The sequence below is a fragment of the Cygnus olor genome, chromosome Z (assembly GCF_009769625.2).
Source record: "Cygnus olor isolate bCygOlo1 chromosome Z, bCygOlo1.pri.v2, whole genome shotgun sequence".
NCBI classification, from domain to species: Eukaryota; Metazoa; Chordata; class Aves; order Anseriformes; family Anatidae; genus Cygnus; species Cygnus olor.
This window is the reverse complement of record NC_049198.1, coordinates 57715436-57738750: the sequence shown is the minus strand read 5'-3', so window position 1 is coordinate 57738750 and position 23315 is coordinate 57715436. Positions and strand designations below refer to the sequence as shown.

Sequence of the window (23315 nt, the reverse complement as noted above, 5' to 3'; positions counted from 1 at the left end):
TGTTACAAACTCTGTGCATGTAGCCATCTAATCAGTCTACATTCAGAATACTTAGATTCCCATTTGAAAAATAAGTATACAGTTATATGCTGTAACTGTAAAATATCACTACTGGGGTGAATTCTTACAAAGACGACATTACTAAATGGGGTCTATACTGTTACCTGGTCACATGTGACAAGCTGTATTAGTCACATACCCTTAGTCTGCATATACCATTATGACTGGTGTAATCACATTTAAATTAATAGTATCTTCCAGTCTTCATATCCAAACCATCGTGACGTGTATCAGAAAAAGTTCTAAATGGAGGCACTTACAATACCAAAAATCTGTATTATAGGCATAGCTTGCACAGGTGGTTTCAGCAAGTGCAGATGCTTGCTGCATACACACATTAATAAACTGCCTGTGCTTAGTTACCAGGGCAACAGCTGTGGAAAGTACTGAGGGAGAAAAAAAAGGAAAAAGTTTGTCTACAGTTTCTTTGAATTTTTGTGAAGGTCACATTTTGTAAACCTGTACAGTAAAAAATAACTATAAATCAAAAAAAAGTCCCACAGTATAAGTATATATTTCAACTACATTTAGAGAACCCACCTGGCTTCTGACAGAAATTTTATTTTCAGTTCCTGAGGAAGATCTTCTTTACAAGTTTTTACAGCAACAGGAGTTTTATCCTTTAACGTTCCCTTATATACCTCACCAAAATTACCCTGAAATCAGAAAATAAAATAATTCTAAATAATAGAATCTTTACAAACCTCCAGAAAAATAAAGCAGACAGCTAATGTAACTGGTTCAGGACTTTGAAATATGTTTATGAAATTTTCTTCTAGTACATGCCCTTAACACAATTTAGTTCATGTAGACGGAGTTCATCTATTATATGGATATGATATATGAGTTCTAGTTGACCTTACTAGAAAGAGAAAAAAATACATTAATTGTGTAATTACAATTTTCTTGTAAAAACTCCTAGTGACATCTGAAGTCTATAGACACTGATAGCAGTAATTTTTTTTCTTATTCTTACTCCTGTCCTCTTTCATTTTCAAACTATCGCATTTTTTCAATATTTTCCAACTTGCAGTCTGTAAAAGACCAAAAGATGATCTGTGAAACTACGAAAAAACCCTTTAAAACATACACATTCTCATGCGTACAAGAAACAAAAAAAGCAAAGTAAGAAAAATAAAAACACAGAATATTAATTTTGATTGCAAATTAAAACCACTGAAAAAAAATTGTCACACCCTTCTAAAAATATTACACTATCTACATTTTTTTCAAAACCTAAGCTCAAGACTGCTATACTTAAGACATTATTTGGACATGACTTTAGAAATCAGCTTCTTTTATAATCAGATTTTTTAGGTCTTCAACAACTTGTTCTCAGTGTAAGTTTTGTTTATTTTAGCTTTCATAGACAAAAATCCGTCATATGTATTTTTTACTTAATCAAAAACAAAGTGAAAATTAATGAGGACAAAAATTAAAGGAAGGAAGACATTGTGGTGTCAGAGAAATCTGTTGTCAATTAAAAGAACCAAGATGGGCGGGGGACACGCAAAGATCTCATACTTTTAGTTAAGCTTTGCATTTTCCAAAGAATAAATATAACCACATTTTAAATCTGTGTCTGATAAATTTCCTCTCCTGTGTCCCGGTGCACAGAGCTACATACGACTTCAACAAACTACAAAAATCTGCTGGAATCTGCTTTCTTTCCTCAGTAACAAAGATGTATTTATACCATGCATTTGAATCCTGTATTGCTAAAGAAAGTAGAGGAAAAAAAAGTGGGGACATGCAGAAACTCATAGACAAAAAATGCTAATGCATCGGTATTGACAAGGGAAGAAATTCAGGTGCCTAAACACTGGCTTCAATATTATTTTATTTACCCTATAAGTAAGAAACACCTGGCAAGCATGGCATAGGATCTATGGCCCTTCTAAAACAGCACTGCTAGAGGACAGAACACTACCTCTGATGTCTAGAAAATGCTTTTCATCTGGCATTCTGTTTAGAAGAACTTAACAGTGAAAAATGAATCTACCTTAAATACTATTACCTATTAAAATATCCTTTATTCTTGATTTAAAATATTTATCATTTTATATATGATTTTTAATATGTTACTTTCATTTTGTGTGCATTACAGAATTAATACTGTGTTAATAAAAGGACTATTCACTGCTGAGGTGAAGCACATCTTCTTTCTACCTTGCCAGTTTGCATCCTTGCCTGCATTAAGCTTTCATCATTTTCCTTGTCATGTTTTCCAGGACACTCAAGATTTTGTAATTTCACAGATTTCTTACTTCCAGGGTCAATGGCTGCAGCTTATTTAGTATTTTCTTATATAGAAGCTAATGATCCTGTCATTCTTACCTTTCCTAGTCTGACTCTATCTTTTCAGAAAAGGATGCATTACAGATTTATATAGTGTCCCAAGAAAGTTTTCATTCTGCATTTATTTTTTAAATAATATAACTTATTATAATCACTTTTAATACTGAGTTGTCTTTATTGAGTGTTAAAAGGCTTTGTCAAAACCACGCGATAACTGTAAATTCAGTTTATAAATCAATTTTCAGATTGTTTTGGCTGTCTTTACTCATCAAAACTAATTCGTAGTTATTTTTTGCAAAGTTATTTTAATAGATTAAACATCTTTTTTTTTTCCCCCATTGGTATGTTTCTGCTTAAGAATGTGAAACTGTCATGGTACCTGCATGGCATTTTAAGCAACACAGCTCTGTCTACAGGCAGCTAATAATTCTTGTCATCTTAAGCTATCAAAAATATTTTTTTTTCCTGGGAAGCAGGATTTTCTTACAGTATTTTATTTCCCCATTTCTTGAAAAGTTTATCAGTTCTTTTAGTGTGTAAGAAACTAATACGACAACTGTTGCTTACATTTGTCTGCTTCTCATTCAAGCTTATTTTTCAGTTTTGGGGAAATCTTTTGGAACATGGTATTCAAAGTGTCACTTGCAACTGTCTTGATAGGTGCAAAAGTGCTGAAAATTTATGTAAGATACTGGGCTTACTTGAGTAAGAGTATTTCAAAGACTTGAAGCTCCTAAGCAGAACGGGTGATACACCCCGGAAGAATTAATTTACACGTATACTATTGTGAAGCTACTTCAAAGTCAAAAAAACATACAATAGCAAAGAACATATGTTTTAACAAGTATTGACTACATCATCATCTTATATCATATATCTTATTTATACACCTTTCATATTTGTAAACTTTTTTTCATAAGACTGAACAATTCAAACTAACGTAATGCTTTACACACATCTAGTTAGCTTAAAGCCTTCCGAATAAGAAAAATATGTATGCTAAACTTTTCAACAGACACATTGCAACACTAAGCAGTACACCTGATTTAAATTTATTTAACCCACAATACTGTCTTGTATAGTAAAGTAAAAAAAAATGGTATAAAAATTGCGTATTGCAGTAATTTAAAGGATAAGGCAAACAGGAAATATATAGGTTTAATGGCTAATATATACTTTAAAAAATGTTATTTAGCTCACTTGATTACTTACTTTGCCCAGTAATTCTCCCAATGTGACATCTTCATGATTGAGAACCCATTTCTTATCCTGTGGCAAGAAAAGGAAAGACGAATTTTCAGTTGTTACAAATATATACTTTCTATAAGATGCATTTCAACAAGTAGAAATTGATCTAATGAAGCATTTTGTTTAGACTGATCAATCAAAAACACACCAGGCAGTTAAAAATTTATGAGTTTATAAAACAGGTTTTAGAAAACTTGCTATTCAACAAAGTATTGAAATACACTGTAGAGCAACCACATCAAAGTATGTGCGCTGATAGAACCCTATGCACTTTCTCATGACAGCTCTGGATACAGTATCTAGTGCTATGTTTTTACTTCTGCCAAGATCAAATATGAAGCTTCATTTTAGAATACGAGGTAACTTACTGCAGAATCAAAGAATTTTTTTTTCCTCAGTGCACATAAAAAACAAATGATTTTTCTACTTATTAACAAGGTACATATTTGTATCTCTTAAGTGTAAGGTCTTAATTCTTCTTTGGTAGTTCGATATATAATAGCCAACTATCTGAAAAGACAACATAACAAATGCTAGTTATAGTATCTATTCAGTGTTGATGACCAGCAATTTTATTTCTCTGTTAGCATCTCATCTACTTACCATCTCACAAACACTATTATCACTTCTCTTATTACTGATATGATCCTAAGCAGTCTTTATTACTAATAAGAAGGTATATATCTAAACAGGTGTATGCCAACTGTATAAATAAATTCTCACTAAAGCTCACAGAAAACCAATCCAACCACGCTGGCTTTACAGTGTACCTGATATATGACATTATCAGGTTTTCTGGACCATGGAATATCTGTTGTGATTCTGCACAGAAGACCACTGTATGTCATAGAATTAGGGCTCATCACTGATGCTAATCTCAGTGTGCCCTGCCTTTGCTGGTTGTACCGAATAGCCTTCAGGCCTGTGTTGTGCTGCATACATCCCTTCGCCATAGGATAAACTTGGCCAACTCGGCCAGCATATTGTAACAGTTCCCACCTGGTACTGGCTATTATACCACCTGCACAGCCCTGCCTTTATCTAACAGTGCACCAATAAGTTCTCATGGGGACACATTTTCTGTTTGACAGTAGAAACGACGAACAGAGTTGTTTACTAGTAAAAATAATAATAATAAAAAAATCCTGTAATAGCTCCAGTGACTGAAATAGGAGAAAGACTTCTGCAAATAGGGCCTGTCCAGCATGTTGTGTGTGGCTTGAAAACTCATTAAATGCTACAAGACCTGGAGTTCCCCCAGTCTAACAGGATGTAAGACTACGCTATTCTTTCCCCGCAGTGCTAGCTCTGATCAACAGTATTTTAAATGATACCTTGAAGAGTCTGAGTGACTTTCTTACTGGGATCCTAACACTTCCTGGTACAAAACAGGTAGTTACCAATGTGTGCAAATACCTGATGGCAGGGGAGAAAGAAGAGGGAAGCAAGACCCTTCTCTGCGCTTCCTGGTAACAGGACAAGTGGCAATGGTCGCAAATCAGGAAACAGGAAATTCATTCTGAACATGAGAAAACGTGTTTTTACTGTGAGGGTGGTGAAATACTGGACCAGACCGCCCAGAGAAATTTTGGAGTCTTCACCTGAAGAGACATTCAACACCGAACTGGGCATGGTTCCAGGAAACCACATTATAGCTGATGCAGCCTTAGTTGTAGGGTTGAACTCGATCTCAGGTTTCCTCTAACCTAAATGACCCTGTGTGGCGGTTTTACTCAGGTGGGCAGCTGAGCTCCACCACAACCACTCTCTCACTCCCCTTCCTCAAAGGGAACGGGGGAGAAGATACAACGAAATGGGCTCAAAGTTTGGGATAAGAACAAGGAGATCGCTCAGCAACTATCGTCACAGGCAAAACAGACTCAGCTTAATGAAACAGACTCAGATTAATGAAATTTATTACCTATTACTAATAAACAAGAGCAGTGAGAAACTAAAAGCAAACTAAAAACACCTTCCCACCATCCACTCTCCTCTACCTCCTCCCCCCAAGCAGTGCAGGGGAACGGGGGAATGGGGGCTGTGGTCAGTCCCTGATGCTTCGTCTCCGCCACTCCCTCACGGTCCCTCTCTGCCCCTGCTCCACGTGGGGTCCCTCCCACGGGATGCCGTCCTTCCCAAACTGAGCCTGCAGGGGCTGCCCACAGGCAGCAGCTCTTCAAGAACTGCTCCCACATGGCTCCGTACCACGGGGTCCATCCATCCCCCGGGAGCAAACTGCTCCAGCACGGGTGTCCCCCGGGTGGGCGGCAGCTCCCCCCAGACCCCCTGCTCCTGCGTGGGCTCCTCTCCACGGGCTGCAGCTCCGGCCCGGGGCCTGCTCCTGCGGGGGCTCTCCATGGGCCGCAGCCTCCTCCAGGCCACATCCACCTGCTCCAGGGGGGGCTCCTCCACGGGGGGGCTGCAGCGTGGAGATCTGCTCCATGTGGGACCCATGGGCTGCAGGGGGACAGCCTGCTCCACCAGGGGCCTCTCCCTGCACAGGCCGCAGGGGAACTGCTGCTGCCTGCCTGGAGCACCTCCTGCCCTCCTGCTGCACTCACCTGGGGGGCTGCAGGGCTGCTTCTCCTTCCTCCCTCCCAGCTGCTGTTGCCCAGCACTTCTTCCCCTTCCTTAACTCTGCTCTCCCAGAGGCCCACCCAGCATCACTCCCTGGCTCAGCTCTGGCCAGCAGCAGGCCCCTTTTGGAGCAGCTGGGGCTGGTTCTGCTCTGACATGGGGCAGCTGCTGGGCTCTGCTCACAATGGCCAACCCTGCAGCCCCCCTGCTACCAAAACCTTGCCATGTAAACCCAAAACAGCCTGTGATTCAAAAACAAAGAAAGCCCTACTGTATGTAATTAGACTTTAACGCATGGAATTCACTCTTTTATGGAAGCAACATGTCTGTCATCCTTATGCTAGGTTAAACCATGGTTAAAACAAGCTGGAACCAGGTAGTACATAAATTTTATTTTTCTCCCAAAGACTGTATCCTAACAGAAGACACTGCAACAGCCATCACTACCTTTATCACATTTTCAAATTTAAAATGAAATGTTGAATATGGTTCATTATTATTATTATTTATTAGTGAGACACATAACCATAACGAAATTCTAATATCGTAGGAAAAAAAATTATATATATATATAAACCTATCTCCTACCATGGCTGAATCCTAAGTAGCTAGTACAGAACATTGAGCATAACCTGTGTACAGAGCATTATGAATGACCTTTTTGCAGCAAAAAGCTTAAGTTCATCTTAAAAGAAGATGAAGGATTTTATATGTTTTGTTTTATTGTTTGTTGGGGTTTTTTTTGGTTGTTGTTGTTGTTTAAACTCTGGAAATTCTTCTCCCCTTTCAGATCGAAGGCTAAATCTTTTACAAAACATTCTCCACAGGCATCACAGTGAATGAGAGCTACTTCCTTTGACCTATGCAGCCAATAAAATCTTATGTCAACTCATAATGAATTTGGAGTCTTGTACTGACTTATTTCTTGCTCTTTTTGCAAGGAGAAAACTGTTCAGCAGGTAGTCCAGAAGTGTTCCAGGTAACTGATAGAATGGAAGGAGCAAAGAAGAATTATGTTGCATAATGCACTCATTAACTTTCTTTACATTTTTTCTCCACTGGCATGAACTCAGCAGGGGGAGAAAAAAAGAAAAAAAAAAAAAGGAATGGGGGAAACTGTTACTATGATTTCTATGATAGTTATATCACAGAATTATGCTGATCATTGCTCCTGTAAAGCCATGCTCACTGCTCTCTCTAGAGTCTCTCTAAATGCCTCTAGTCAGCCCAACTTCTGGCATAGAACTCCCATCAGCCCTCAAGGCATGAAGCCCTGTACCACAACACCATGAATATATAGCGGGATCCATGCGCTGCCATTCCCTCTTCCATGGAGGGACATTGGGAGACTTGAAAGAAAATTCTCCAATAACGATCAATTGATTTCTCTCCTGCAGACAACATTCTTGATTAAAACTATTGCCTCACTGACCAGACACCAGAAACAACATTTTTCCTTCATCTCCATTTGATTTTGCTAAAAATTAGAAGTGTTCTGTTCACTGGAGCCTGTTAAATATTCTAGATTTTTTTTTGCTGATGGGATGCTTCTTTCAGAAGCTGTTATACTACAAACATAGGAAGGGCCATCAAACTGCACACTGTCCTTCACAAGAAAAGCTCAAATTTAAGAAAACAATTTGAAAATAAAGTTCTAAAGAAAAAAAAAAAGTACATATATATATATATATAAATGACTACTTAGAAGTATTAACATAAGGCTTTTTAACATTGAAATAAGTACTGTAAAAGCCAAGAAGTTATAACAATAAATAAAAATGGATTTTTTAACCTCTTAATTCCTAAGATACTATTTCAGTGAATGGCTTTCTGAATATTGACATGACACTTCAGATGGTTGTTTATGAAGAAAAAATCTGACACACAATTCTTCAGAGAAATAATTAAACGATATGGTACCTTAAACTGTAATTAAATGACCTGTCAAAGGACTTGTTATCATTATAGTAGTACATTAATCACTATCTGTATCTCTCTTTTTTATGAAAACCTTAAGTTTTTGTCATACCATTATAACACATTAATTACATTGAGTATCTTAGTTCTGTCAAATTTTTCAAAATTCAAGGATCACACTAAGTTTGATCAGCTTCATTACTAAAGTTCCTGGTTTTGAATTAGAAAAAAATATATATATTCATGAGCATAAGCTGATTGTGCTGCTTTGCTAGTCTCAGTTTCACAAGGTATTGATAAGTGAACATTCACCTCAACCATACATAAATTTATAAGTTTCCTTCTTATTAGAGCATTCTATGAACAGAAATCTTGAATTACTTTTGTAGATATACAAACTGTCTCAGATTATAGAGACTTACTATGTATGCCATTCCTGTGACTAGTCGACTGAGCCAGCAGACTGAAAAGGCAGCAGCTACAGCTCCAGGGACACTCAAACAATCCTTTCTGCTTCTAGTTGAAATCTCTTCAAAACTGCTCTTTTAATACTCATTAGGCACCATCTGCACCAACCTCAAAAGCAGATAGCTAAAGAAAATGATGCTACCCTCGGCATATCACACTCCCTTTGACTGCGATCATTATTCATTTAGTCCTTTAACTTCTGTATAAATATAATGGATTCTGACACCAGTAATACTTTCCAGATGATCCAGGAGAGATTAGCAGAAGACATGTACTGTAAACAATTAATACAACAGAAACTGTAACCCAGAACTCTTATCTAAGTCAACTCCCCTCAGCCAAAAGCTTTTCTGTTGGTCCTCCCTCCTGGTTTCTCTCTCTCAGGTTCAGTGAAAGCCTTAAAGACTATAAAAACACCTCAAAGACTATGAAAACAATTATTATTTTCTCGAGGAAATACCAAAATACAACTCTCCTCCCCTGCTTTGCCTGTCCTTTAATGTAGCCTATATAGCCTTCACCTTGTGTGTCTTAGAACTGGGCTTCTGGATAAAAAAGATGACAACCATACTACTAAATTGTACTCCTCCACTTGAAAAGCAAACTCATTAACTTGAGATTATTTCTTGAAAGGACAGAAGAAATTCAGGTGCTCCAGGATGCACTTAGCCCTGTAAAACCTATGCAGAGACATGTCCAAGGCCTAGCACTAGCTATGTCTGTAATTTCCTCCTAAGTTTGAAATTTACTGCTAAGGTATGCACCTTATACACTGAGAAGGCAGGCTAAAAACTTAATGTAGGACTGGTCCCTAAGTCCATCTGTGAATTCAAATCTTAAACTGTAGCTGATCCCTCTGTCGCACAGCACTAGTCAAGTTGAAGAAAACATTTAACGTAGACATATTAAATTAAACAAGTCTGAAGCATCACATGCATTACAGTTTTATCGAGCATCTTACAGCACTTGCAGAGTGATTTAACCTCTGTTTATTCTACTGACCTGCACCAAGGCAGTTTCTTCAGCAGATAGCTGAAAAGACACTAAGAGATGCTACCTAGTGTATAAATCTGGTATTAGAAGAAAAAAAATCTAATTAGCAGTATGTTAAATAGCCATTCAAACACTGGTTTGAAACTGTGCAACTGACTCAAATAATCATCTTTAATAACCTACAGCTCTGCAAAGTGGACAGCAACAAGGTCAAAACTGTGTTTCTATTGCAAGTATGTAGTTTCACTAATTCTGTTCAAATTGTGCTGAGTTTAATATGTCATATCCAATATTTTTGGGAAGCTACCAACAATTAAATACATCAGTGAAGCACACAAAGCAATTGATCAGCATAACATAAACAAAAGTTAGCAAATAAGGTCGTCTTTTTTCCTATCTTATCATAAACTTCATGATTTTGTGCAAGTGCCTATTTCTGATTATGATAGACAGTATTTCTCCAGTTGTTAAATGGTAACACCCTCAGATTAATCATGTACACAAAAGACACTGAGAGATACAAAAGGACAGCAAAATGTGAAATAGAATATAACCTTTAACGTATGTATGGATAAACAGACACTAACGCCCATCAGTCTGAGTCATAAAAATTCTCATTTTAACAGAGTTGTTTCTAAATCAAATAGAGCAAATTCAATAGATTTTCATTCCTAGTCATAAGCTAATCAATGAAAGAAAAGGTCAGAACTCTTGAGACTGTTAATGCCATTACAATTCTCTGCTGTCCTGGTTTTGGCTGGAATATCATTGATTTTCTTCCTAGTAGATGATACGGTGCTGTGTTTTGGATTTTGGATGAAAATAAAGTTGATAACACACCTATATTTTAGTTGTTGCAGTGCAGTGCTTACACCAATTAAGGGCATTTCAGCTTCTCGTGCTGCCCCACCAGCAAGGAGGCTGGGGGTGCACCAGGAGCTGGGAGGGACCCAGGCAGGACAGCTGGCCCAGACTAGCCCCGTACCACATGGTGTCATGCTGAATAATTAATATGGGGAGAGTTGGCTGGGAGGGGTGCTGTTGCCTGGGCGACTGGCTGGGCATCATTCAGTGGCTGGTGAGGAGTTGCACTGTGCATCACCTTTGTGTAATGTTTTTTTCTTCTACTTTTTTTTTTTTTTCCTGTTCTCCCTTCCCTTTCTTTCCTATTAAATTGTCACTACTTTATTTACCCCTGATTCTATTCCCCATCACACTGTGATGGGAATGAGCACATGGCTGTACAGTGCTGAGCTGCCTGCTGGGCTAAATCACAACACCTGCAAAAGGAATCTGTTTATGATGTAACCCTCTTCTTGCAACACAACTATAAATCACTCTTTACCTGGTGCTGGTTCAGGCTCTTTTATTACTAATTTTGGACCACAGAATTTGAAAGCAATTCAGACAAATCTATTACAGAAATTAGTGCTTGGACATACCTGCTTATTATATGAATGATATACCTTATTTCCAAATGGGGTTATTTAAGAACCCCAGACACTTTATCCTATTACATTTTATGTCCTCTGGTGTCCAAAACTACCATTATCATTTCAAGATAAATATGAAAGGAGAAGAAACTAAATTACAGGAATGCCATACTTCATGACCAAGGATTGTAACTGACTTGGCTTGGCTCAGATAAAGCTTCATTGCCTTTTTGGAGATAAGCCTTTATTACATATAAGGAGCTACTTGGCAAGAGCAGGATTTTGAGATATTGTTTGGAAGAACACTTGGGAAATGCCAAGATACCTAATGGATAGAAAGGAACCACCTCAAGGTGGAAACTTCTTGAGTGGAAAATGAAAGATGAGCAAGAATGATACAGAGACTGCTCTGGTTAGTACATTATTTTACAGAATCACAGAACAGTTGACATTGAAAGGGGCCTCTGGAGATCATCTAGTCCAACCCCCCTGCCAAGCAGGATCACCTAGGGCACATTGTGCAGAATCGCACCAAGGGGGTTTTGAATATCTCCATAGAAGGAGACACCACAGCCTCTCTAGGCAACCTGTCCCAGTGCTCTGTCACCCTCACAGTACAGAAGTGTTTTGTCATATTCAGCTGGAACTTCCTGTGTTTTGGTTTGTGCCCATTGCCTCTTGTCCTGTCACTGGGCACCTCTGAAAAGAGACTGGTTCCATCCTCTCGACACCCTCCCCTCAGATATTTGTACACATTGATAACATCTCCTCTCAGTCTTCTCTTCACCAGGCTAAACAGGCACAGCTCTCTCAGCCCTTCCTTATATGTGATGCTCCAGTCCCCTAATCATCTTTGTAGCCCTCTGGTGGACTTGCTCCAGTAGTTGTATGTCCCTCTTGTACTGAGGAGCCCAGAACTGGACATCGTACTCCCGGTGTGGCCTCACCAGGGCTGAGTAGACGGGGAGGATCACCTCCCTTGACCTGCTGGCAACACTCTTCCAAACGCACCTCAGGATACTGTTGGCCTTCTTGGCCACAAGTGCACAATGCTGGCTCGTGGTCAGCCTACTGTTCACCACAACTCCCAGGTCCTTCTCTATTCCTTTCCAGCAGGTCAGCCCCCAGCCTGTACTGGCACATGGGGTTATTCCTCCCTAGGTGCAGGACCCTGCACTTGCTTTTGTTGAACTTCATGAGGTTCCTTTCTGCACAGCTCTCCAGCCTGCCCAGGTCCCACTGAATGGCAGTACAACCCTCTGGTGTACCAGACACTCCTCCCAGGTTTGTGTCATCCACAAGCTTGCTGAGGGCGTGCTCTATTCCATCATCCAGGATGAATAAGTTGAACAAGATTGCACCCAGTACTGACTCTGGGGAACACCACTAGCTACAGGCCTCCAACTAGATTTTGCACCACTGAGCACAACCCTCTGAGCTCTGCCATGTAGCCAGTTCTCAGTCCACCTCACTGTCCACTATCTATCCCATACTTACTGAGCTTGCCAATAAGGATGTTATGGGAGACAGCATCAAAAGTCTTGCTGAAGTCAAAGTGGACAACATCCACAGACAGTCATCACATCACATCACAGAAGGCTACCAGATCAGTTAAGCATAATTTCCCCTTGGTGAATCCTTGCTGACTATTCCTGATCACGTTCTTAGCCTCCAAGTGCTTGGAGATAACCTCCAGGATGAGCTGTTCCACCACCTTTCCAGGGTTTTTCCAGTTGAGGCTGACTGGCCTGTAGTTTCCTCAGTCCTCCCTCTTGCCCTTTCTAAAGACTGGCATGACACTGGCTTTCCTCCAGTCATCATGCATCTCTCCTGTTTTTCATGACCTTTCAAAGATGATGGAGTGTGGCCTAGCAATAACATCCACCAGCTCCCTCAACACTCGTGGGTGCATACCATCTAGGCCCATGGATTTGTGGGTATCAAGTTTCCCTAAATGAATTATAACCCAATCCTCCTCAACCAAGGGAAAATTCTCCTTTCTCCAAACTTCCTTTATTGTCTCTAGGGTTTGAGATTCCCGAGGGCTGGTTTTAGCAGTGAAGATAAAAGTATAGAAGGCATTCAGTAACTCTACCTTCTCTGTATCCTTTGTTACCAGGACACCTGACCCATTCAGCAGCGCACCTACATTTTCCCTAATCTTCCTTTTGCTACTGATACACTTGAAGAAGCCCTTTCTTGTTGTCCTTGGCATCTCACCAGATTTAATACCAAATGGGCCTTGGCCTTCCTTGTCACATCCCTGCATACTCAGACAATGTTCCTCTATTCTCCCAAATGGCCCGTCCCTTTTTCCACATGCTGTATACTTGTTCTTCTGTTTGAGTTTTGCCAGGAGCTCCTTGCTCATCCATGCAGGTCTTCTGCCCCCTTTGCTTGCCTTCTTACTCATGGAGACACATCGATCTTGAGCTTGGAGGAAGTGATGCTTGAACATTGACCAGCTCTCCTGGACTCTCTTTCTTTCAGGGCCCTAACCCATGGGATTCCTGCAAGTAAGTCCCTGAAGATGCCAAAGTTTGCTCTCCTGAAGCCCAGGGTTGCAATCTTACTTTTCACCCTGCTTCCTTCTTGGAAAAACATGAGTGTTTCCAAAGCAGGCAAGGGGGTTCTTTGTTCCCTGGCCCACATAAGTAGGGTCTGGCTGGCAAAGGTATTCTTGCCTTTTGAAGCCACATTCTCCCATTTGTTTTCTTTCAGTGGTGTTACCATTTCCTACTTATTCTTCCCTTTTAGGTACTAGCCAGCCTGAGTGCCAATGTGCAGGGAGAGCTAGCAGCTCCCTGGGACTGAGGAGCCAGGAGCCACAGGGGGCCTGACCAGGATAGGGGTCTTGGCAGCCAGGGCTCATCCCACTGCCTCCAGCATGGGAGCAAGGCAGGGCAGGCTGGGGAGACAGCCCCAAGTTCAGATCAGCCAAGTCTGTGGTGATACAGCAGGTCCAAGGTCAAGCCGGGAAGTCAGCCTGTGGGTCAATCTGGTTATGCTGCCTGGCCTTCATCCTGGGTCAGACAGCCCCAGGACCACTGGGCAGGTTCACCATGACCAGGCAGTGCCAGGGTCAGTCCCAGCATCACCCCATGGATTAGGGCCCTGCCACAGATAACGGGGCGTGTGGCCAGGCACAGGCAGGGCTCTGAGGGGTCTGAGCAGTCGGGCCTCACTGCGAGTGGTTCCCACGGATCGGATTCAGCCCTGGATGAGGCCTCCCCACAGCCCTGCCCGGGAGCTTTACCCCAAGGTCACCAGAGGGAAAGGCAGCCCTCAGCTGTACCATCATCAAGGTGTGGTGCTGAGCCCTGGCCAGGAAAGGGCTCGCTCAGTGCTCCTATTGAGCTAGCTGTCAAACAAGTTGTCTACTAGGCAATACAGAGTAGAAAACTTGGTAAACATTGACAATGCTGTCCTTTCTAGATGCTCAGGTATTAGCTGTCTGTCTCCACATCACAGTGAAGGTTCTTATGAACACCGCTTTTTGTAGCGAGCATCTTTCCAGGCTTTGAGTCTACCCAGAATACTTGGTTTGTTTTCAATACAGACTAGCATTTGCAAAGAGGAGAGTTATTTCAAGAGTTAACACCTCCCTCCTCCTCCCCCCAAAAAGACAGTAAAAACAGTAATTTCAGAAATACAATCTTCAACTACAAAAACAAACAAAAAACCTTCAAAATTAACCACAATTTTCTCTTTGTATTTGAAGAAGAAAGTGTTCCACTAAGAACGTTAGTAAGTTTCATGGTTCCATTTATGATGGTAAGTTTCATGCATTGAATAATCAGCCAAGGAATCAGTTGCACACCATTCCTTTCTTCAGGAGAGATGCATGTGTTGGAGCTGTGTGCTAGGCCACTGAGGCCACAGTAAGAACAGCTGGTAGTCTCTGTACATGATGAAATCTCATACTTCCTATTCTGAACTATGCAACTGAAATGTTATTAGTATTACCCTAATTTCTGCCAAATAAGTAAGCTCAAGTCTGAGATGAGGTCTTCCTCCTACCTATCTTCTTTTATTAACAGAAAACAGATCAAAGAAAACATGAATTATTATGACAGGAAGAAGTTAGTAACAAATTAGTTATATCAAATTATAACAGCTTTCAATAAAATGGAAAACAAAACCCAGACTGAGTATTTACTGTTTAAGTTCCCCTAACATTTTTCTACAAATTGTTGGTAACAATTTCAAACATGAAAAAGTGTAACATGGTGCTTTTTCAAATTAACAGCTAGCAGTGAGGCAATTAAGTACTCACCATTTTAGAAACAGACATTTTGGGAACTAGATATAAATTTAAAAGCAACAGCTTAAGCACTTTTTTTTTTAAAAAAAAAAAAAAAAAACTTAGCATTTCAACAAGAGACAGAAAAGGGGGAAAAGAAAATGCCACCTATTTTTGTATTCCATTTCAGAGTACCATCAGAGAAAAGCAAGATTCTTACCTAGCAGACTACAAAGCAAGATTTGTAAGAGGGAAGAGTGAGTGAATTCTGATCAGGTTCTCTCACAAGATGAACATATTCAAAGAATTCTGTTTTTATCATCAATGTTATTTACTTATCTCATGTACTTTGTATCAGTATTTCCCCTTGCTAGTTCAGATCATATTGAAATCATAAACCTAGATACTGTCATACTAATAAAAACACCGTGTACCGCAAAATTTGCCACTGCTTTTTATCTTAACAGTAGATGCAACAAAGGCAAAAAAAGGCTGAAAATCTCTAGAAATTGGAAACTGCAGTTGATTTAGGGGAAAAAAACAGCACTAATTAAAATTAATTTTTTAAAACACTGACAAGACTCAACCAAAAACAAAACATTGTTTTATGAGAACTGAAAACATGGGACTTCCCAACCTAGGAATGTATCTTAACTGAGCATGGGGCATTTATCAGAAGCCTCAATCTCCTCTCCCCCACCTCCACTAATTCTTTAATAACGTTCTTCTAGAAAAACATAAAATAGAGGAATATTTTTCATGAGCACAGTGCATAAACATGCATTATGCCTGTTTTTTCATATTGCAAGCAGAAAATATGGGTTCAGAAAAATATTTTGAAAAGTAGTATTTCCACTCCTTCTTCCAACTGGGAGAGAAAATATCAGTAGTAAGAATTACTGCAGCTACGAGCAATTTTTCCACAACAATAAAAATGAAAAGTTAATCTTTCACCTTTAGTAGTAATGTTAATTAGAATAAAGTTCTTAACAGCTAAGAAAGTCATCATCACAGATCATTTTTCATGACGCAGGTATTCAAATATCACTTCTCAAAACTTGCTGAAGCAGATACAAAAAAGAAAGCCAGTAACAGTTGTGTATGGGTGAACCGGGCCTACCAATGTGGAAATGAGAAATGATCTTAGAATTACGATTTGCTGCACCACCAATGGCAGTAGATCTGATGTGCATACCAATTTCATGATTCACAAACTATGTGTTTCAAGTCCTTCAGATTAAGTACAGAAATACAGGTAGCTAGTGGAAAAGATTTTTCATTAAGAGCAAGTGAGTTTTACAAGAGGGGTTTTGAAAACCCCACTGACAACTGCTTTAAAACTGTTTCAGAATAAAGATTCATGATTTGTAAAAATTGTTACAGAAGCTGTTTAGCATTATCTATGCAAAATATGAACTTTTTTCCACGGAGATAAACCTATTTCATCTGACTTGATAGTGCCATTAAAACCTTCACTATGAAGTTCAACCTTTTTACTAAACCAAATCTTGAACAGCCATAAACCAACAAGATAGAACTAAGATTTGTAAAAGCTACTATGCAGCATACAAAACATAGAAGTGACCTCAAATTAACTGCACAGTTTTTCCTTGAGCCTTCTTTCTTGAAGATCAATAGACACAATGACTGCAGAAATCAATATGGAAAAAAATACTTTTTTTGAAAGAATATGCAGTATTTCCCAAAGATTATGTTCTCTTCTTCATCAAATGACTAGAAAGATGCTGAAAGTATTTCAGGAAAAGTACAGGAAATAAAGAAAAATAAAGGAAAAAAAAGCTGAGAAGAAAGAAGTAATAAATAGAATGTGAAATCCAAAAGTGTAGGAAAAAAAAAAACAAAGTTTATTTAAATATCATTGTATTTAAAACACATTAAGGAAGCTTAGAGCACTTATTTCAACTCAATATAATAGCTTTGGCTCCTACACTGAAGAACTCAAAATCACATATTTACCAAATACATGCAGGCAGATATTATCTGCCCTTTATGGGGTATGCCTTCCAAAACAGGACCATTCCTCAGTAGACTCAAATGAAAAGAAACTGTGATTGCACAGTTTTTCATTTAAACATTTTGTATGATTGAAAAGAGAGGAATGTAAAAACTGAGTCATTTTATGCATACAAGCAAAAATACACTCCAATTGTTAAACTAGGCTAAAATATTTCCACATACACACAAACACACATACTTTTACTTCTTTGCCTCCTCCCCACACCCACCCCCCATGAAAATTGCATGAACTTTTCATAGTTCATGCACTTTTTTCATAGGATTGGTAGACTACAGATGTGTATAAAAATGTCCAAGAGAGTCTCCTTGAACTATGTAAAATACTTAGCGATATATTTGGTTCCATCCTCACTTAACTTCAAACTTCATCTGTTTCCAGTTAGATGCTTTCTTTTCCCCGTGAGATAAAACATTTCACTTATTTTGGCAACATCCACACACTAAGGTATACTCCCTGCTAGACTGAACCTTTAAATATCCAACAATCCTTCCAGAATAATTTCTAAATTGTAGTGGTTAGTATGCACTCTGGTATACCTACAAAAGAGCTTCAGGTCCCCATTAGAGCTTCTGCCAAATTCCTATTTTGTTCAGACAAAAGCTTAACATTCTCCAACCTATCCCTTCCTAGCCACATATGCTCCTCTTTCATTGGCTTTCATAATCTTTAGGTAATGCGTTAAAATTATTAAAATGCAAAAAAATTGACCTGGCAAAATTTCAAATAAACAGGTATATTAATTTGCAATTGGGAAAGAGCAGGAAAAAGGCAAAGCCATGAAGAAAGAAAAAAGGAGCAAGATCACCTTCCTATCACACACACATATACACCTTTTTGGCAGCAACAAGTTGTCCACTTTACTCAACTGCAACATGAAACTGCAGCCTCAATTCATATGACTTTTCCAGTGTGAATATTAGTAAATTCTGCCTGCATTCCAAGACAGATACATGATAGCTTTGAACCCAAAGTCAAGCAACATTACAGAAATGTCAATAACTAAAGCACGTTGCATTTTTATCAGGTAGGTATTGTTCTCTAACAGATATTGCTAGCTTCTTGCATACCATTAATTCTAGCATATTCATACCATACTCATTATAGTTGTGATAACAATAAATTTTTGTGTTTCTAGAGATTTTTGTTGTATGATTCCTTAAGTATTTTATGTAAATATGCTTCAATATAATGTAGGTAGGAATCCAGCTCAAGGAACTCTTCTATCAGAAATGACCGGCCCAACGCTACATGGCAACGTGCACTAGACGGGTCTTTAATTCACTCTCTTGAACTTTAACTTCTGTTCTTTAACTACAAAGTATGTATTTCAATTCATATTATCCAACTGTCTTTTCTTAATAAAATAAATAAGACAAATACACACCCACAACCAACATATAAAGGAATCAATCTGTTCTTTTAAGTTTTGTTTGAAAATGAAGCCCTTAACCAGATGGATCATTAAAAATGAATACAAAATTACAGCTGTGACAGGTCAATACAGAATCAATTGTTTTTATGATCATTTTCGCAGTTACACAAGCCTATTTTATGTCTGGAATGGTAAAAGACAGAACCCATTGCTCCTCTTTGACACTCAGCATTAGCTTGACCTACTTGCACTCAACATTTTTAACATAAAATTAGGCTGCTTTTATAGAAACAAATAGACTCGTACGGTACACATAGACAAAACATGTTTTCCAATCTTCACGTACACTGCTAAATATATCTTGATTGCCACAATGCTTATTTTATTAGTAAGCATTATAAGTGGTTATTTTTGGTGGTTTGCACATGATGTAATTTACTAGTTATCTATTTTAAGCATAGTAAAAAACCTACGTGTTAAGGCTATTGCCCTTCTACACACAGTCACACACACAGAGATGTGTAAACTACATATTCATGAAGTTTCCTTTCATGTGTGTGAATAAAGATGACAGTCTGCATGTCATATATAAAAGTATATATATTTACACCTCTTTAAATATGAAGGTATATATTTGCCAGCAACACCATGGTAGGTGTAGGTGCACTAAAGCTTGCAGCTACAGAAAGAAGAGCCACCTATTCTTTAATAATCTCTACCCAGAAAATCCACAAGAAAAGAAAGTTTGCTGTGATGTCATAGTTTTCCATGCAAGTTTCTTGTAAAGGACTTTGATGGGAATCCATGAACCACATGCACCATTCCTGCCATTCCATATGAACGCACGCGTTGGCTTCAAAGCACTGCAGGATTTTTCCTGTTAGAATGGTTTTCCTGAGAGGAAGCATACTTGCTTTATCACAATTTGTTTGCAATACATATACTGCAACTGCTGGTCAAACTTACATTTAGCATTTTAGTTTGCAAGCCAAGCCAATATCATTATCTTATTCTTCCAATATATGCAGGTGCAAACGTTACGTGCTTTTGAGATAACCTGTGAAGACACATGTATGCAAACCACTACAAATTCAATAGGAGATACCTACTGTAACAGACACATGATTTGCTGAAATCACATGAAGCTTCACACATAGAAATCTATAAACTCATGTAGGCAGGTTGCAAGCATTTAAGACCAAAATTATTCAATTTTAATGTCAATCTAAGCACTCATTTATTGTAAGAAACGATTTTAACAGCTCTCATGAAAAGAAAAACAACTGATCAGCACTCTTCGTCTGACCAAATAGAAAAAAAACAAGGACACTTGCTTAAGAACCTGGCAGATTTTGATATTACACACATGGTAGCTATCCCAATATTTTTACTTACTGATAAAATCCTGTAACAAGTTACATTCCCAATTTGCAATAACAAACCCCAAACCATAAAACTCCATCTAAAATTTGTAGCTAAACTACTTTTTTTCTTTATTAAATACCTACACAATGTCTAATACCAAGATGACATCATCTCTTCCAGAAAAAGAGATCAGAAAAACAGATGACAAAATAGCCTGAAAAAAATGGAATCAGAAGCCACGTTATATTCCTTTCTACAGCCTTGCCAACAATCCTGTATTCCTCCTGGTATATTCTGGTCATATTATAAAAGGAAAACAAAATCAAAATTCTAGCTTGCATAATATGCATGCCTTCAACTGATTCATGGAAAGAAGTTGTCCCTATTAATGAATTTTCCATTATCAGAATGCAAAAAAATTCTTGGCCATCCTTTTGATCTTCCAAATTAAAAGCTGTTTTGGAACTCTAAGGAATAACGTCCCTTCTTTCTCCCACAGTGTGGTCAAAGTAGACCTTATGCTGCAAGTCACCTATGCTAAAATATGTATAAATTACCTTTCTGTGGAGAGAGGGAAAATGCTGTATGGATTTCTGCTGTAGTATCATTGTAAAATAAGTGACGGTCAATCCCATGATTATTTTAAAATCTACAAAAAATTTGGCTTTTAAGTCACTGATAAACAATACTGTCCCTGGTTTCTCTCCACATCATTTCACTCCTTTTTAACATCTTGTTTCACTTAAACTCGTGAAGGCAATCACAAGCTTCTTCACAGTAACTCACTGTACAGAACTTTAATACTACAAATCCTACCTAAGAGCACACACTCAAACTCTTGTTTTTAATCAATGCTGGTTTTTGGGCTTTTCACAGCCTACTAAAGTATTGTAAACTCAAAAAATTACTTGTATTAAAGTCACACTGATGGCACTAGCAAAACCAACACGAAGAATACAATTAGAGGCCTACAAGAAGCTTGCAAGTCACGAAAATAGCTAATACAACACTTAAGTTACAAATCTGTGGAAACAGACAGAACCCATAAAAAAATCAGGATATTACTTAAGCAAAAAAGTAATTTCATTATTGCAATCCTACCCAATTCTAATCAAATTTTAATATTGTGCTCTATCAATGACTGATTATAAAGCTTCTGATGAAGACTTTCAAAAGTCACAGTGTAAAGCCTCTGTTTTTAAAAGTGTTACACAAAGGTCTGACTTTCACCCAGAATACCATGGAATGCAGTCAGTCCTCTGATTTTCACATGCATATAGAAAATGTAGAAATAGAAACTGGTAAATCCAAATAACCTTCGCTGATGAATGCTTTCATTTAAGTAACTTAACTTCCTAGTTTCTAGTTTTCATCAAAAAAACCCTACTCAAAAATCTTCCATGGAATACATTTTTCCCTCCTAACATTTTTTTTTTTTTTTTTCTTTTTTCTTATGTAGTGGGTTTACATGGCAAGGTTTTGGTAGCAGAGGCCTGCAGGGGTGGCTTCTGTGAGCAGAGCCCAGCAGCTGTCTCATGTTGAATAAGGGCCAGTTTCAGTTGGCTCCAAAGGGACCCGCTGCTGGCCAGAGCCAAGCCAGTGAGTGACACTAGGTGGGCCTCTGGGAGAGCAAATTTAAGAAAGGGGGAAAAAAACAAACAAACAAAACACTGCAGCTGTTGCACAACAGCAGCTTGGAGAGAGGAGTGAGAAAATGAAAGAGAAGCAGCCCTGCAGCCCCCCAGGTGAGTGCAGCAGGAGGGCAGGAGGTGCTCCAGGCAGGCAGCAGCAGTTCCCCTGCGGCCTGTGCAGGGAGAGGCCCCTGGTGGAGCAGGCTGTCCCCCTGCAGCCCATGGGTCCCACATGGAGCAGATCTCCACGCTGCAGCCCCCCCGTGGAGGAGCCCCCCCTGGAGCAGGTGGATGTGGCCTGGAGGAGGCTGCGGCCCATGGAGAGCTCCCGGCAGGAGCAGGCCCCGGGCCGGAGCTGCAGCCCGTGGAGAGGAGCCCACGCAGGAGCAGGGGGTCTGGGGGGAGCTGCTGCCCACCCGGGGGGGACCCGTGCTGGAGCAGTTTGCTCCTGGGGGATGGATGGACCCCGTGGTACGGAGCCATGTGGGAGCAGTTCTTGAAGAGCTGCTGCCTGTGGGCAGCCCCTGCAAGCTCAGTTCGGGAAGGACGGCATCCCGTGGGAGGGACCCCACGTGGAGCAGGGGCACAGAGTGACCGAGAAGGAGTGGTGGAGACGAAGTGCTGTAGACTGACCACAACCCCCATTCCCCCGTTCCCCTGCCGCAGCTCGGAGGGAGGAGGTGGAAGAGGGTGGATGGGGGAAGGTGCTTTTAGTTTGTTTTTTTGGGGGTGCTTGTTTCTCACTGCTCTAGCTTGTTAATAATAGGTAATAAATTTCATTAATCTCTCTATGCTGAGACTGTTTTTGCTGTGACAATACCTGCAGAGTGATCTCCCTGTCCTTATCTCAGCCCTTGAGCCCTTTCTATCATATCTTCTCTCCCTTTCCTTTTGAGCAGTTGTGGTGAAGCTCGACTGCCCATCTGAGTAAAACCATTTTAGTAAGAATGGCTTATTTCCATCTCCTTCATAACTTTTAGTTGTTTTACTACTTTCAAAATGTTTTATTTTCTGTTTTCAGTTGTGTTTGAGAACTGCTTTTGTTCAATTTGCAGCCCATACAGCACTCCTTTTTTATGTGAATATACAAAACTAGGAGTGCACATGCAGCCAGGGTGCCCATTTAATATTTCTAGGACAGATTTTTTTTTTCTTAAAGAAATTGTTCAAAAATGACATTTTGTTTGCTAAAATGGAAGTCGTATACTTGATAAAAACACACTTTTTGTTCCAGGTTTGAACATGAATGCTTACACCCTTTAATAATGTTATCTTCCACTTTCGTTCTAAAACTTATAATGGAAAGGTTTACCATAAAGATAAGGTGGAACCAGAAATGCCGCCGACATGCAGAAAAGCTACAGAAGTCTTTGATCACAAAATATCTGGATATAAAACAATCTTTGTTACTCTTTGTTTAGGCAGTCTAACGTGCCTCTGCTATTACAACATTTTTAAAAGATTATTGGAAAGAAAAAGTTCCTCTAACTTTTTAAAGTTTTCAAGGTACCTGAAATTATACTTAAATTTGGTTTACTAGCTTGTTTGCACAAAGAGAATATCACTCCCCTTTTTCCCATTCTCATTAGGATGCAGTACTTTCAGAAGTACAAGCCACCATTATGGAAGATGTGTTCCTTTTATTACCTGTCAGAACTATTGCAGTCCTTGT

At 39.2% G+C, this 23315-nt stretch overlaps 1 protein-coding gene across 7 annotated transcripts in view; it reads right to left on the bottom strand.

Annotated features, from left to right (window-relative positions):
- Nucleotides 1-23315, bottom strand: part of FER (FER tyrosine kinase) — a 201388-nt gene that overhangs the window by 71004 nt on the left and 107069 nt on the right. For all 7 annotated transcript variants that reach the window (XM_040540453.1, XM_040540449.1, XM_040540452.1 and 4 more), the window contains 2 exons: nt 3571-3627; nt 601-716 (listed from right to left, as the gene is read on the bottom strand). In XM_040540453.1, coding sequence (XP_040396387.1) covers nt 601-716; nt 3571-3627 — 173 coding nt within the window. The remainder of the gene's footprint in view (nt 1-600; nt 717-3570; nt 3628-23315) is intronic.